This window comes from Rhinolophus hipposideros, assembly GCF_964194185.1.
Source record: "Rhinolophus hipposideros genome assembly, chromosome: 15".
NCBI lineage: Eukaryota > Metazoa > Chordata > Mammalia > Chiroptera > Rhinolophidae > Rhinolophus > Rhinolophus hipposideros.
The window spans coordinates 34,610,511-34,626,574 of NC_138061.1; the positions used below are offsets into that span (position 1 = coordinate 34,610,511).

General features: G+C 38.0%; 2 protein-coding genes across 3 annotated transcripts in view; one reads left to right on the forward strand and one right to left on the reverse strand.

The window, feature by feature from the left end:
- The window catches only part of PRKG1 (protein kinase cGMP-dependent 1), a 1,143,489-nt gene that overhangs the window by 659,537 nt on the left and 467,888 nt on the right, over positions 1-16,064 (forward strand). The window lies entirely within an intron of this gene.
- On the reverse strand, positions 1,297-7,405 carry CSTF2T (cleavage stimulation factor subunit 2 tau variant). The gene has a single exon (XM_081073882.1). It carries the CDS (start codon positions 6,803-6,805, stop codon positions 4,925-4,927), a length of 1,881 nt encoding a protein of 626 aa, XP_080930008.1. The 5' UTR covers positions 6,806-7,405; the 3' UTR covers positions 1,297-4,924.

Here is a 16,064-nt window from a genome sequence, read left to right on the forward strand (position 1 = left end):
CTTCCCCGAAATAAGACCTAGACGGACAATCAGCTCTAATGCGTCTTTTGGAGCAAAAATTAGTATAAGACCTGGTTATATTATATTATGTTATTATATTATATGTTATATTATATGTTATATTATAGTAATATAAGACTGGGTCTTATAGTAAAATAAGACTGGGTCTTATATTAATTTTTGCTCCAAAAGATGCATTAGAGCTAATTGTCTGGCTAGGTCTTATTTTTGGGGAAACATTGTAATCTTACTTAAAGGACAGGAAATATATTCCATTAATAGGCAGTGATTGTGTTTACCCTCATAGAACAAGGTTTGTGTCTGGCAATGTTTTCAGTCCTTGTTTATGTTCCTATATTACTTACTATGTGAATAAGGATGATATTTGGGATATAGATGATTTTATGAGTGTTAATGCACCAAGCAAGCTCTATATAGGCCTTTCCATCACATTAACTCAAATATACAATTTTAATCTCATGTTTCGAATGTTCTTAAAGAAAATTGGGGACTGAGTTGTAGCAAATGTATCTTTTTCTGTGGAATGTACTGGGATAAAATCATAGATTCCTAAATAGGTACAGGTTGCTTTATATCCAGGCAGCAAGATGAGGCAATGGAACAATCAAAGGCCGACAGGTACATTGCAGTGGCCCACAGATTTTTGCAGTAAATTATTGAAGAGATTGGTAACACAATAAAACACGATTCTGACTAAAACAGCTAATTAAATAAAGAGAAAATAATTTCGGAGGAACTACTGCTTTCATTTTTTTGATGCCCAAGAAATCAATTCTACTTTTGTGATAGACAACAAATAAGTAATCAAGCAGATACAATTTTCTAAATGATAATTTTTTTAAATGACCACTTTGTGACACATACAAGATTGAATTCTAATATCTGCAGATTTTATATACTGAATCATATAAAATCCATTATGGTTGAGAATGTGGTATATTTTACTCTAACTCCTTAATAATACTTACCTACCTTTACATCCTAAATCAACTCCTGGTTTTAAAGAGTTGTCATTAATCAGAACTTGTTTCTTTTCTAGGTAAATACTTTGGTATTTTATGTATTTAATAAACACTAGGTTTGTTATTTTTGACATTGCTACTTCAATGTCACTTTCGAGACAATGCATGCCCTTTGCTGACACATTATATACTGTGGTAGAAAAATGTGAAGAAAGAACATGCTAGTTAACATCTTATGAGAAAGATAATTAGTACTGAGTATTTATGAAGCTGAATTTTTAATCAAAGGAGTAAACTTTTGTTTTAAGATGTACAAAAGCAAATTAAAATGTTTTAAAAAATCTGGTTAAGATCTGCAATATACATATATATGAAATGTGTTAGCATGTTGTATAATATACCAGTATCATATATTTATACTATTGAAATTACATTTATTTTAAATAAATTCCTTAAAATGAGTTAATTCTTGACAAGAGACTGACGAGAAAAGCATTCTTGACAAGAGACTGATGAGAAAAGCAAGCTCCACAGAAATCTTCCTAGAGATTAGCTACCAATATAAAGCAGTGAGAGGCTGAAGTATTCTTTTGTGAGAAGACTGTGAGATGTAACTGATAATTCAGTTTCTCTGCCACAGCAGGTTGTTGCACATAATTATCCTTCGACCTCATCAGACCTAAGAAAAAGACCTGACACACCATAGGAAGTTAGGTTCCATGTGCTTAGTTAATGTCCCATCACAGCATGAAAAAAACAAAAGCTTTGCAAGCTGTGATTAAGGTGTTGTTGTTTTTTTTCCACTTTTCTTAGAATTCTGAAAAGTGTAGTTGAAAAGTCATACACAATCTCACTTGGATTAGCCTTCCTTCACCTGAGATTCACTTACGTTTTGTGGAATACTCCAAAATTGGAAGTCCTGGGACAAGGATATCAGCAGATTAAAATACATTTTGATATTAATCATTAATATAAGGGGAAGTACTAATGGTTGGACACTAATTAAAGTTGATCATTTCATATTCTCAAGAAATGTACTGCCCAAGAAGAAACCCTCCAGAGGTATTTGCAAATCAGTTTTACCCCACTATCTTCAACTAGTTATTATGAATGAATTTGTGATTTCATTTGTAGTCTATCCTTATTTGGGAAAATGCAGGATGCCAGGGATTGTAACCAGCCATTATGTAGTAAAACATGTAGGATTCCGATTGTAACAGGCACATTTTTTATTTTTCACTATCAAAATGGAGTAAGACTCTATACTTTCTACACCAATATTGGGACAGAAAGAACCTATTTATTAGGTTTACCAGAGTAAAGGAGATTGCTTCTATTATGTCTAATTCATTTTCTAATGCAAATAGTTGTTATAGCTCATTTGGTCTGTGTGAAATCCAAATCCTTTTGGGTGAAATTTATGTGCTCTTAATGGGATTTCTGTTTCCCTAAGACTGATAAAATGTTTTGTCCTTCCTTCTCACCCATGATTTTTGCTATAGCAAATACAGAAATGAGTAAGGCAGTCTGTGTTCAGAATTCCTGGTCTATTATAAGTGTGTGTGTGCCGGGGGGTAAGGGGGGATGGCAGAGGGTGAAAGTAAATATAGTGCGTTGCAATATAAAATTGCTGTCAATAATGAAGATACGTATAGTCATCCTAGGATAGAGTTCTCTGTGGGGAACATAAACAAAAGGAAGCCTAACATCTGTGTATCCACCATGATGCTGCTACTGATACCAACCATACAATAACACATCTTTATAGTTACTTCGATTGTGGAACTATATAATGTATCTAAGAAACTAATCTTCATCCATCCCTGCAATTTCTTTAGTTTTGTCTTTTATATTAAAAAAAATATATATTCAGGCCCCGTGCATCTCTCAATAGGTCACATGAATGCATTTATCAAAAATAAACATATCATGATGTCAGAGGGGTAGTAGATTGGGGGAGGGGGTTATCACTTTGTGAGGGGTGCAAATGTCTAACCATGACATTGTTTTATACACCTGAAACTAATAAAAAAAATAAAAAAAATGACACCATCAAGAAAAAAAGATTTAAAAAATTCACAAAAATAAACATATCAGATAATAAAGTGAGACTTAATTCTATATTCTTTTTATTAAGTCTGCATTAAACTTGCAGAGATTTTACTACAACAAAGAGCATAACATTTAATGGTTTTCATTTAGTTCTTCAGTGAAAGCTTTGGGATAAATCAACTGTAATTTCAAAGTAATCAAATCAACTCTGTATCAGTATTATCCAGAACTATCACACATGCACAGAAGAGCTATCCCCTCTAATATAAGGGAAGCATATAAAAACATGGGAAAATTAACAGTATGAACAATAAAAACAGGAATAGAACAGGTAGCCAGGAATGGTGTAGGGATGAAAACTTTGTAAAAAGATAGTGAATTACCAGTTAAGATGTAAAAACCTTGCAAGGGGAAAACAATTCAATTTCCAAGTCTCAACTCTCTCCTTGTATTAATGACATTATTTCCTGTAACTAGACATTAGTTTTTCTTCTCCGGAGTAAGATCACCTGGTTATTTTGGTATTTATGCTTGTTAATTACCAGTGGTCTATGATGTCCTTATCGTCAAGACTTAAAAACAAATCAGGTAGTGGCTCTAAAGGAAATGTGGTAAGCCCCACCTTCCTACTGATTTTTAACACTCTCAATGGTATGTTTATTAGGACTAAATGGCTTTATGACTTATAAAAAAGTAATGTGTAATAACCGAGCAGAGAACTTAGGCTATAATAATCTCTCTACCTTATTGGGCCTCAATTATTCTAAGATGGTGACAAACAGATTTTGAAATAAAAAACAACAACAACAACAACAAAAAACTAAAAGGCATGCTAAATGTTGCTGAGACTGAGATTTTTAACTCTTGATTCTGGTTGACTAAATGGGCATCATCTGTATATGAACACTAGTTACCAAAAAGCAGAGCTTTACTGCATGAAGCCCTTTGCTATTTATGAAGAGCCCAATTCATCTACACTCGTCACTAGGTACTAATTTTAGGGAAGGATGTGAAAGAGTAACTTTTTCAGATTTAGGGCTTAAGACTACGGAGAAATAGAAGGTACTGAGAGATACACTGAATCTCATCAGAGCCGACTTAAGTAACCTGGACGAGCTGTCCCAGCAAAATCATATTCAGGGCCAGGCCAGAATATGGCTGGTCTGTTAAGGGTGAGATGAATGGAACATCACACTAGATGCATTCCTTGATTTTTCAGGTAGCATCACTTCAGAAAAGAACAATTCCAGTATCACAAATTTAGACTTATCCTGTTAGCTCTAACATTTCAAAATAATTTCAAAGCACTGAAACAGTGCTTAACCTAATACAGCATTCTACTGCCCCACAAATAGGATTTTGTATTGTAAATGACTTACCAAAAATATATCTTATAATTTTTGAGGTAAACTTCTTTATTTTCTTATGCAACTAAAAACCTTAAACTATCTTGGTTCATTACCATTTTAACAGGTCATCTTTTAGTCTTTATGTGCAGATTTCACATCGTTTTACTAAATATTTGAAAAAAAATGTAATAAACATATTGTAGACACTTTTAATATTGCTGCATATTCTTTGTAATCTTATTTGGCATAATATAATTATTTTCAGAATTATTTTGTGTGTATTTATAGTGAATTAAAGTGAACAGACCCACTCCCTCTTACTCCTAGCGCCCCCCCCCCATTAAAAATAAAAAGGAAAACAGAAAAAAAGACAACAAAAAGAAATGAGATTAGTTCTGGCAGGAGGGAAATCCTAATCATTCAAGTACAGGGGATGCAGAAGTCAGCTTTTTGCAGCCATTCTCCATGCAACAACAACAAAGGACAACAACAAAAAACCCCAAAACTTTCTGGGATACTGCCAAGCATTTTTTAAACCTTTCAAGAAGCTCCAGTAGATTTCTGGATTTGTTCCTTTAAAATCAGGATACTCTGCCTTTGCTCAGGAGGCAGCATGGCAATTTGATCTGCAGTCAGTTGAAGAACTTGCATGATCAAAGCTGCCTTTTCTTGATCCTGTGGAGTTACTTGGCTCTGCCCAGGACTAAAACTGCTAGGCTGGCCCCCACCTTGCTTGCCAGACCCCTGTATGCCTGTTGCTTGTATGCCTGCTCCCTGCATGCCCACTCCTTGTATGCCTGCTCCCTGCATACCTGTTCCTTGTATGCCTGCTCCTTGTATGCCAGCTCCTTGCATACCTGCTCCCTGCATGCCTGCCCCCTGCATGCCTGCTCCTTGCATGCCTCCCCCTTGCATACCAGATCCAGGATTTCCCACCCCTGAAATGCTTGGGACCTGCCTAGGTCCCTGAGGACCGCCTGCCCCCAAATTAATGGGAACAGGACCCTGGATTCCACTGGTCATAGGGCCTCTAGAACTGGGGCCAGGGCCTCGTATCTCCATTCCTCTTGCATCCATGCCTCTTGCTTCCATCCCTCTGGTTTCCATTGCACAGGTCTCCATTCCTCTTCTCTCCATCACTCGTGTCTCTAAGACCTCAGTTTCCATGGCTCGGGTCTCCATCCCTCGAGAATCTCTACCACCTCTGCCATCCATAGGTAGACCCCTTTGATCTATCATGGGTCCTCTGGGCTCTCCAAGTAGCAGTCTGGGATCGGCTAATGGCCCTCCCCTCATCTCATGTGAGGAAGGGCCACGGCTGTCATGACCAGGGGCATGGTGCATGGGTGGACCCTGATGTGGTGGCCCAAGATAGCCCCTGGGCTCAACTTCTCCAGTGACTGAAAGCAAAGTCCCTCCACGTGGGTCATTTGGAGCATCTCCTAACAGTCCTCTAGGAGGCAGGCCACCAGCAGTCATGGGTCCACGAGGCATAGGAGCTCTAGGATCTGACATCTGCACCTGTCCCCGCTCTAAAGGCACTGGACCAACCCCTGGCATTCCAACTTGAGGCTGCATTGCTCCACCAGGAGTTAAGGAACCAGGACCAGGTCCGGGAACTGCAGCTGGTATTGGCCCCGGGGCTGGAATTCCACCCTGGATAGGCGTCTGCATCAGAGGAGGAATGTCTTTCACAGGTCTTCTAGCCAAATGCTGGGGCTGAGGTGCTGGAGGAGTCTGCTGGTTCAGCAAAACACTGGGTCCTGGGCAGAGGCCAGGGCCAGAGACGGGGCCAGACACAGACTGAGATTTGCCTGGGATCAGTGGTGTGACATGTATCTTGCGATGAAGAATTTTTAGAGCAATCTCTGGATCCATGATTCGCATCACAACTTGTGCCTGCAACAGCGCATAAGCCAGTTGAGGGTTTTGAAGTAACATGTTTCGAGCTTCCTGGTGACTGTTTTGGACACAGAGCTTCATCTGCTTCATCAGCTCAAACATCTGCTCCGGAGGGAGACTAGCGACTGCTCTGGTAATTGATTCAGGGGCATCTTCTGGATCGATGGGATCCCCATACGGTGAGTCAATGATGGGCGCAGCAGGCCCTAGGCTCTTTAACTCCTCCTTGTTCTTTTCACTGGCAGCATTGTCCACCCGGAGCGCTCTCCCGCTGAACTCCCGCCCATTCAAGTTCCGCATGGCACTAAGCGCGGTCTCCTGGTCTTGGTACTCGCAGAAACCATAACCCTTGGGTTTTCCCGTCTCTCTATCGTACACCAGCCGGAAACTGACAACAGAACCAACCTCCGAAAAAATGTCCTTTAACTGTTCCTCAGTCGCCTCATACGGAATGTTCCCCACGAACACGGAACGCAGTGATCGATCCATTGCCGGGTCTCTCACCGCCAAACTCGACATGATTCCGGCGGTTCAAAACGGCGGTGAGCGGATTCTTCCCAGCCTGTTCTTGCCACCAACACTTCCGCTGAGCAACGGAAGCGGCTCTCCAAATCCGGGCAGAAACGTCACACCTCCGCTTAAATCGTTCCGCTTATCCGTGGAGTCTGCACCTCTACGTTCCACTAAAGTAGCTAATGGTTTCTGATCCTGGTCCTACGTGGTTCTGTCAGCACCTTATTTCTGAGACTCATAATTCCATTTTCGCCTCTGGTTCCGCAGACTTTCCTGGCGCGGCACCATCCCCGCCGGTGAAAGCTTGGGGCGCGTTAACCACAGTAAAGATGGCCGCATGGACTTCACCATGGTAACAAGGAGAGGCCGCCTCCCTTTACGTCGGAGCGGTTTTGCTTCCGTTTGACCGGCGGGAAACCGCCAACTGAAAACGGCTTGAGGCAGCTTGTTCCTCGTTCTGATACCGAGTGTTTTCACATAGCAGTTTCTCATTATTATAGTATATGTAAGCTACATTTAAAATCACATTCCAGACTTCAATCGAAAAGTGTAGTTTCAAAACAGATTTGGGATTTTTCTTCTTCAAATACAAAATTTATAGCTCCGTTTTAGAAAAAAAAACAAACAAAAAAACCCACAAAAAAACAGTTCTGGGAAAAAAAAAAAAAAAAAAAAAAAAAAACTGCCCAGAAACAAGCCGAACGTGTGCCAGCTCCAACCCCGCCCCATCGCGTTGCTTACGGACACAGCCCTTGATAGGTGGCCCGTCCCTTCAAGTTTTTCTTTGTGCATGCAAAGTGGAGCTATTCATAATACTTTTTTTCTTTAACCGATATTAATATGAATGATTAATAATAAATAGCATTTTATGGCTGCAGAGTATGAATTAAATTTAACCTTTCTTACATTGTAGGCATTTAGATTGGTCTGATTACTGCAAAGTGAAGTAACAGGTAATTTCATCACCTCTACTATGAAACAAAAAACAAACTGTTGCTATTAGGCTGCTACTTTTGACGGCAGAATTTGAGTATACATAATGGGGTGGGATTTTTTACCCCCACCTACTACACACAACAGAATTGGTAGAGCTGAAGCTTGGAGAGGGCTAGGGAATTTGCTACGCACCCACTAAATGGCAAAGCCAGAATTCTTATCCAGGTATGGTCTGTCAGCTCTAGAGATGCGGTGCCCCAAATGATAGCCACTGGCCACTCGTAGCTCTCAGCACTGGAAATATGGCAGTGTGACTGCTAAATTGAAATTTTAATTTTATTTTTTATTGATGTGAAATAAAAACTGATACTCAGCGAGGCTACTGGAAAACTTTTTGGTATGTTTGAAACAAGTTGGGTTTAGAATGTACTTTAGCAGTGATAAATTTTATGAAATCTAAATGAAAATCAAGTATTTCTAGTTAAAATTTAGCATCCTGATTGAAGTGTGCCGTATGTATAAAATACATGCAAGATTTTAAAGACTATAAAAAGTGTAAAAAATATCATTAACTTTATATTATTTACATGTTGAAGTAATATTTTTAATATGTAGAATTAAACAAAATAATTTATCTCTCATTTTACTTTATAAAATGTGGTTACTTAGAAAAATTAAAATTACATTATGTGGTTTACATTACATGTTTGTGAACTGCACTGCTCCAGAGCCTGAGTCTTAACTCCTAAACATAGAATCATTACAAAGACTAGAGTAGCTACATATGCTTTTTGAGGGGATTATGAAACTTTGTTTCATCAAAAATTGTTTTATGTGTCTTGAGTATCATAGTCCAATGAATATATCTGAAATGAGTATGAGGGTTTAGCTACAAATATGGTGAAGCCTTCATTTACTTTCAAATGTTTTAATTGTTCTTTAAAACAGACTTGGACATAGCTATTCACGCAAGACACATTATAACTGATATTTGCAAGTGATAAAGTGCATTTATATCATCTAATAAAATCTTTCTGCTCTGTCAAAAGAAACAGAATAGAGCCTGCTAGTAATGGTTTTCCCCCCTGATTCTTTTATTGGAGGCAGGGTGGAGGTGGAAGGGAGTTGAAGAAGATATCATTTTGGAAAACTAAAAAACAAGTACATTTGTCTCCTTTCCATACTATCTCTTTAAAGAGAGAAGCTATGACTTTTTTACACACATTCTGTCAGACAATTATGTGTGAAATTGTGTGTATGTTAAATGTAGTAATCATGAAGATAGTAATGGGCTATTAGGATAAATTACAAAGTTCATAAAAGGTTGCACAGCTTATCTGACAGTTGTTGTTTTTTGTAATTTTTGTTGGTGAATATTGGGGAACAGTGTGTTTTTCCAGGACCCATCAGGTCCAAGTCAAGTCGTTGTTTTCAATCTAGTTGTGGAGGGCATAGCTCACTGGCCCATCTGGAAATCGAACCGACAACCTTGGTGTTATAAACACTGCGCTCTAACCAACTGAGCCAATGGCCGCCCTGACATGACAGTGTCTTTACTGATGCTCTGATAATAGCTAAACCAGTGGTCTTCATACATTAGCATACATCAGAACCACCTGGAACAATGGCTTAAGTCAGATCGCTGGGTCTCTTCACCTCTCCTCCCCAATTCTGACTCAATATTTCTGAGGTAGGAGTGGATAATTTGCATTTCTGACGAGTTCCCAGGTGATGCTCATGCTTCTGGTCAGGGGATTCTACTTTAAGAATCATTGTTCTAAACAAAGGGACTTGAAGTGTTTATCCACTTTTTTTTTCTTCATTTGTATCAAGACAAACTAAATTTAGTGCACTCTGTTAAAAAGTATAAGATATGGATGGCCTTTAAAAATTATGAATACTTTAATGCTGATCTAGTAACACTAGTACATGCTGATCCCTCTCTGAAGATAGCCTGGGCTCAAAGGATGTGTGAACAGAATAGCTGAGGGACTGGGGATGAAAAAGAGGGAAGAAGCCTTTTTGTCATCTGTCTTCCATGTTCTCTTTAGTCCTCATATTCCAAACTAGAAGAATGGTTTGATATGGCTCCCTAGAAGACCAGTGTGATCCAGCACATAGCTCAATGCTCAGGACAAATAAACTAGTATTTATTATTAACTGAGTGGCCCAGAATTACAAAGAGCTTTTAGGAACCTATGTACGTTTCCTGGTAGTATCAGAGGTTTACCCTGGAAGAACTTACATTTTATACTGCTTTTTTTGTTCCCATAATGTTTAAAGTTTAGATGTTTATAGCATGGCATATACTTTGAAGAAAAATGGATGTAGCATCTTGCATGTTCAGGCATTGATTCAATAAATCAAAATATCAACTGTGCTAACAGTGATTTTCAAACAAACACATCAAGGCATATGGCCAAATGGTGGCTATCCTTCAAACTAATCACCTTCAGAAACTGGAAACTTCATCCACTTGGGTTTCCGTTGTTCAAAATGATTTCTAACGTCCTACTCTAAAGTTGTTTTAGGGCTCCATTTTTATGTCATACTAGAAAACTGGTGCCTTAACTCAAATACCTTGTTTTCAACCAAGAACAGAGTTATGTAACTAAATCACTGTGGGGACAGAGCCAGGATTGCAGTTCCCAGGCTCTCTGCCTCACATGGAAAGGTGCTGGCTCAGGTAGTAAATGGCCATCAACTGTGGCTAGTTGGCCGTCAGCTGTAACCAGTGAGCCATTGGGCACTAATATAACTGCTGTGGCTACGCTAGAGAAAATGGGGGCTAGCAAGAAGATGGTGGCTGAGCTAGCAAGAGCGGATTGCAGAGAGGCGGATGCCGCCAGTGAAAATATAGTGGTATGACACCCCCATCTATGGCTCTGTGGGTGTTCCTTTATGGCCTCACCATATCCTGCATTCTTATGTGGGGAGAGGGACCAGACACCCCACGGGCCGTCCCGTGTGACAAATGAGCAGGGTCCCCCACAGGACAATCACCTAAATGTCTGACCAGATGTGGTAAAAGTATATTAGCTCTTTCCAAATATCAAGACATAAGTCAGAATATAAAGATTCTGTAGCCTTCGAGCATACTAAAAGAGATTCACTATAGATTAATTAGATTCCAAAGAGAGGTGCTAAAAATATTTTTACTTATGATATTTTTGAAATAAATGTATGGGTCCTTATACACAGAGATAGATCAAAGTACACTCCTACACAAAGTTCTCTTTAATCTTCTTCCACCTTCCTCTAAATTGGAAGTAAGTTCATTTTTTTTTTGGATATAAACCATTCCTTATCTGTACCTATCGAATGAGAGTAACTTTTCTACCTTTTAGTAAACCATATCATTCAAGGAAAGAGCAAAGCTGGATTCTTCTTGTCAATCAACAAAGTGCCTTATACTTTTTCTTTTATTCCATAAATACCGGGGGTGCCAAAAAATGTATATGAGTGGACATTTTGTGAGCGTTGCTCAAGTGATAGTTTGCCGTAATCAGAAATGTCTGGATGCCGATGGTAACCACTTTGAGCACCTCTTGTAATTACAGAAATCAAATGTGACTTGTATTCATCTTTTGCTATTGGTATATATTATTACAATTTTAATAGCTTTTTTTTTCCTTTCTTAAAATGTGTATACATTTTTTTGGCACCCTCTGTATTTATTCTAGGCATTGGCAACACAACAGTGTAAAAGACAGCCTTTCCACTAGAACATATGTTCTCTAAGGATTGTTTCTGGACCAGTATCGTGAGCATCTCCTGGAAACAGAAATGCAAAAATTGGGGGTCCTACTCCAAACCTACTGTATCAGAAACTTGGGGTGGGGGGAGTTGTGCATGTGTGTACTGAAATTTATTTTACCAAGCTCCCCAGGTGATTCTGATGCAGGCTAAACTTCAAGAAGCAGTGAACTAAGAAGAGACAATCATAATGAATAGATTAGGTAGAAGATAGATAGATGATTGATAGATAGATAGACAGACAGACAGACAGACAGACAGATAGATAGATAGATAGATAGGTAGATACTTGGTCTTCTTCACACTGTATCCTCATGACCTAGGATATAGCCTAGCACAGGTGGGTGCTCATTATATGTGGAATGTATGATGAGAAGTGACTTCAGTTGGCTAATTCACAAACCCTTCATTTTGCAAAGGAGACACTCTGCATTAAATAACATGCCCAAAAAGAGAATGAGCACCTGCTGCTAGGACCCTTCTCATTTTATACCTAGGTCAGTGACAGTTGTTCCATGTTGTTATTTGATAAATGGATATGCAGTGAAGTATGTAGAGGTGGAAGTAAGTGATAGAGTCTGTATCATCAAAGACATCTTCCTGATGGAACTGGGATTTAAGGGATGGGTTATAATCTGGTATATATAAATAGAAGACAAGGAGAATAAGCCAAGAGATAGGGATAGCCAAGACATGAAGTTGGAACCTGGTGTTTTTTGATGCCCTCAGAGGAAACTAATAGAGAGTTGGTGAATAGTATGATAAAAGATTGTCTTTTGGGGCAGGTTATAAAAAGTTTTTGAAAATCAGATTCACAAATCTAAACTTGATGTGAGAGTCAGTAGGCTTTCTTCCATCTTTCTGAAACATGAACATAGAACAATAATGGCAAAGGTTTAAGAATACCAATCTTATATACAGTCCTTCTCCGTGAACTTGGACATTCTTTTTAATCCATTCTAATTTTAAATTTAAAGTGTGGCCATTTATCTTCCTGCCTTTAACATCTTCTATAACGTGGCTTCATTCTCATTACTCACTCATCCCTTTCATACATTCTCCTCTGGCTAAATTGTACCACTCATTTTTCATAGTTCTTATAGGATTTGTGCTTTTCCACCTCCTAGATTTTGATCATGCTATTTCGTTTTGTTGAGGATGCCTTTTTCCTTTCTTCATCACCCCATACCAATGCTTAAATCATTCTTGTCCTTCAACACTTACCTCAAAGAATTTTCCTTTTAGAGTAGAACATTGATTTGGCACCAGTGCGTTGCCTTCTATCTTGTATTAGAGTTACCAATATTCTTTTTTTTCTTCCCCTAAACTTTTATTTATTTTAAGTGTGTTTTTTGGACCCATCAGCTCCAAGTCAAGTAGTTGTTTCAATCTAGTTGTGGAGGGCACAGCTCACACTGGCCCAGGCTGAGATCAAACTGGCAACCCTGATGTTATGAGCATCAGGCTCTAACCAACTGAACTAATAGGCCACCCCCCCTAGAGTTAGCAATATTCTTGTTACCATTTAAATATAGAACCCATATCTAATTTACATTTTTCATATTGCTTAGCTTAGTGCCTTTTACAAGCACTCAGTAAATAATTTTTAAATTAATACAAGATGATCTTATTACAGATCATATGTGTTAAGAAAATGGTAATTTAATGCTTTCAACTTACAAAACACTTTTTATTGGGTTCCAACATCTGGTCTTGACAACAATCCTATGAGATACATACAATTGTATTCTAAAGATATATAAACTTAGACAACTGTTGCCTAGAATTTTATCTAATAATGGCCTCCCTCAAAATACAGATACTATTCATAAAAACTAGCACTTAATAGGAAGGAGGCACTCTGGTAAATGCTTTATAAAATACAATATTGTGTTCAATATTTTGAACAACTCTTCTGAGATAGGTATAATGTCTGAATTTATCATGAAAGAAATAGAGGAACAGAGATGTTAAATAGTGTGCACATTTTAACTGGCAGAGGTGAGATTTGAACACACATAATTTGACTCAAAGAACTCAAGCTCTTCAATTATTATTCCATTAAATGACTTTCCCAAGTATACATAGCTAGTAAGTGGTCGAGCTCCAGCCTGAAACCAAGTCTCTTGGTTTTAAACTTCAATTTCACAATTAGCCCAGTAATCACAGGTATTGAGGCCTGGACACAATCTCCCTTGGCCTTTTCCCTAATTGTATCTGAGTGTAACTAATTGCAATTTTGACATCACAATCATTGCTGTGGCACCAGATGGACTATAAGATACAAAGACTGAAGCAATTGAGAAAACGTATCCCTTTTCAATTTGCAGGGCTATAGTTAATCACATAAGAATTAAAAGGAAAAAAAAAAGCAACATTTAGTTAGATAGGTAGTAAATGTGTTTGCCATGAAACAAAAGAGCCCAAGTTTCTCAAACTCCAAATTAGGTTGGCCTATGACATTTTCCACAGATTTTTAATGACATTTAATATGAAATGACATATAGAGGAAAGAGTAGTAAATTTAATTTGCTTATGCATAAGATGAAGGGCTTTTAGTGGCAAGAGAAAGATTACATGAATTTGGGGCGGTGGGGAATTTGGGCGGTTTCAGGACTAGAGGTTGGACAGAGCCAAACATTCTCCCCGCAAGGGACTGAGTAGTTCAACACTGCCCCCCTATTTTTAATAAATGATGAAAATGAGGCCCAGGGAAGACGAGGGACTGGACTAGGGTCATGTCCCTAGTTACTGGCCCAGCTTGTAATGGGACCTAGACCTTCAGACTTTCTCATCCAAACTATATGCTCCCAGCATTCTGAGAGGCGTACAGTGATGGGGTTAAGAACACAGACTTTAATTTCAGAGAGACTTGGGTTGGATATCTAGTTCAAGTAACGGTGTAGCCTTGGACAAATTACTTAACCTCTGTGCTTCCATTTCTGCATTAATTAAATGGGAATAATATCACCTGTATTGTATTGTTGTATGGAATACATGACATATTTTTATCATTACTTATTTTGTGTAGAAATTATTAATCTACATTTGTTATATAGAATTAATACTAGTAGATGCAGCCACATCTTCAGTGTAAAGAGACCCAAATTTCAGTCTAATGACATTTATTTTTTTGTTTATATCTTTATTTTTATCTTTAAAAGGGTTGGGATGGGTGAACTAATGGTCTGTTTTCAGAATATATTTATTTTTGAATTGCACAGATAACCTTGGATAACATTGCCATTTTAACTTGTGGTAGATCTGTAGTTGAGCATGGGTAATATTTAGGTTCGGTCCCATCAGACAGTTTTGTGAAAATTTGACTGATCCTTTTGATGCTCATTAAGTGCTAATACTAAACAATGAAATGTACTCTCAAATATTTAGTTGACTGAATTTCCGCTTATTCATTTTTATTAAAAGGTCCTGCTTGTTTTCCAGCTCCTTCATTTACATTCCCCTGCTAGTTATGCAAACCAGAAACTCAGGAATAATCCTCAGTCTCTCCCCACATTACTGATTCCTTGCTATGAACTTTCAGTCACATTTCCTACACATACTTTGACGTCATCCACATTTCTTTATGTCCTCCACCCTATTCTGATACCTGCTGCCTGGACTCCTGTAAAGCCTTGACGTCAGATAAGCATCTCAACTTTGTTCTCCTTTTTAAAAAAAAAAAATTTAATATTCTGGATCCTTTTCATATTCACATGAATTTTAGAATCGCCTTCTCAATGTTTTCAAATAAAAATCTGGCTGGGAAAAATAAAAGGTGGGGAAGTCCTGCTTGAACTTTGGCTGTGATTCATAGAAAACTGCATTATAGAAAACTGCATTGATCTAGCACACAGGTCACCTATCTGAGCATATATTCAGAATGTCATTAGGACTACCACTTTCGAGTGTGCACTGGCAGATGTAGGCCATTTATTCAAACATGGAAAAGCATAATTAATGGGACAAGGAGCAGAACTTCCTTGTTCTTGCTTCGGCTGTCACCTGAAAGAACAGAGGAAGGAAGTATCCTTATGAACTGTGGAAAAGTACAAGTTCTGAAACAGGGTCCTGAATAAAGACATCTTGTGTAAGATGAACTCACAAATCTATTTTCTGTGAACAGAAGAATCTAATATCCAACATTAGATAAATGTCTGAACTGCTATTCACTTTAGAAGTTAGGCTGGTATCTCTATTCTGAGGCTTAATTAGCCTATAGAACAAGCCTATATTTATTATAAGTTACAAAAAAGAAGACTATATTTATTACCAAGTTACAAAAAAGAAGACTTCCTGAAATATTTGATGGAGGGCTCAGATTGTTAAAAACACCATCAACAACAACAACAAAAAGACAGTGTGACAGAATGTATTTTGAATTCATTATCACAATTGAACGATCCTTGAAAAACAGCAGAGTGCCAGTTCAAATTTGCCATCAAACAACTAGATTCCCAGAGTCAAAAATTAGATAAAAATATCAAAATCCAATGTTTATAAGAATGTAGGAGCTAGAGGTTAAGTAATTTATTTCCATCTAAATGATGCAGAAATGGAAGCACAGATGTTA

Coding starts and splice junctions, on each gene's coding strand:
- CSTF2T (XM_081073882.1), bottom strand. CDS start 6,805: ATGTCGAGTTTGGCGGTGAGAGACCCGGCAATGGATCGATCACTGCGT.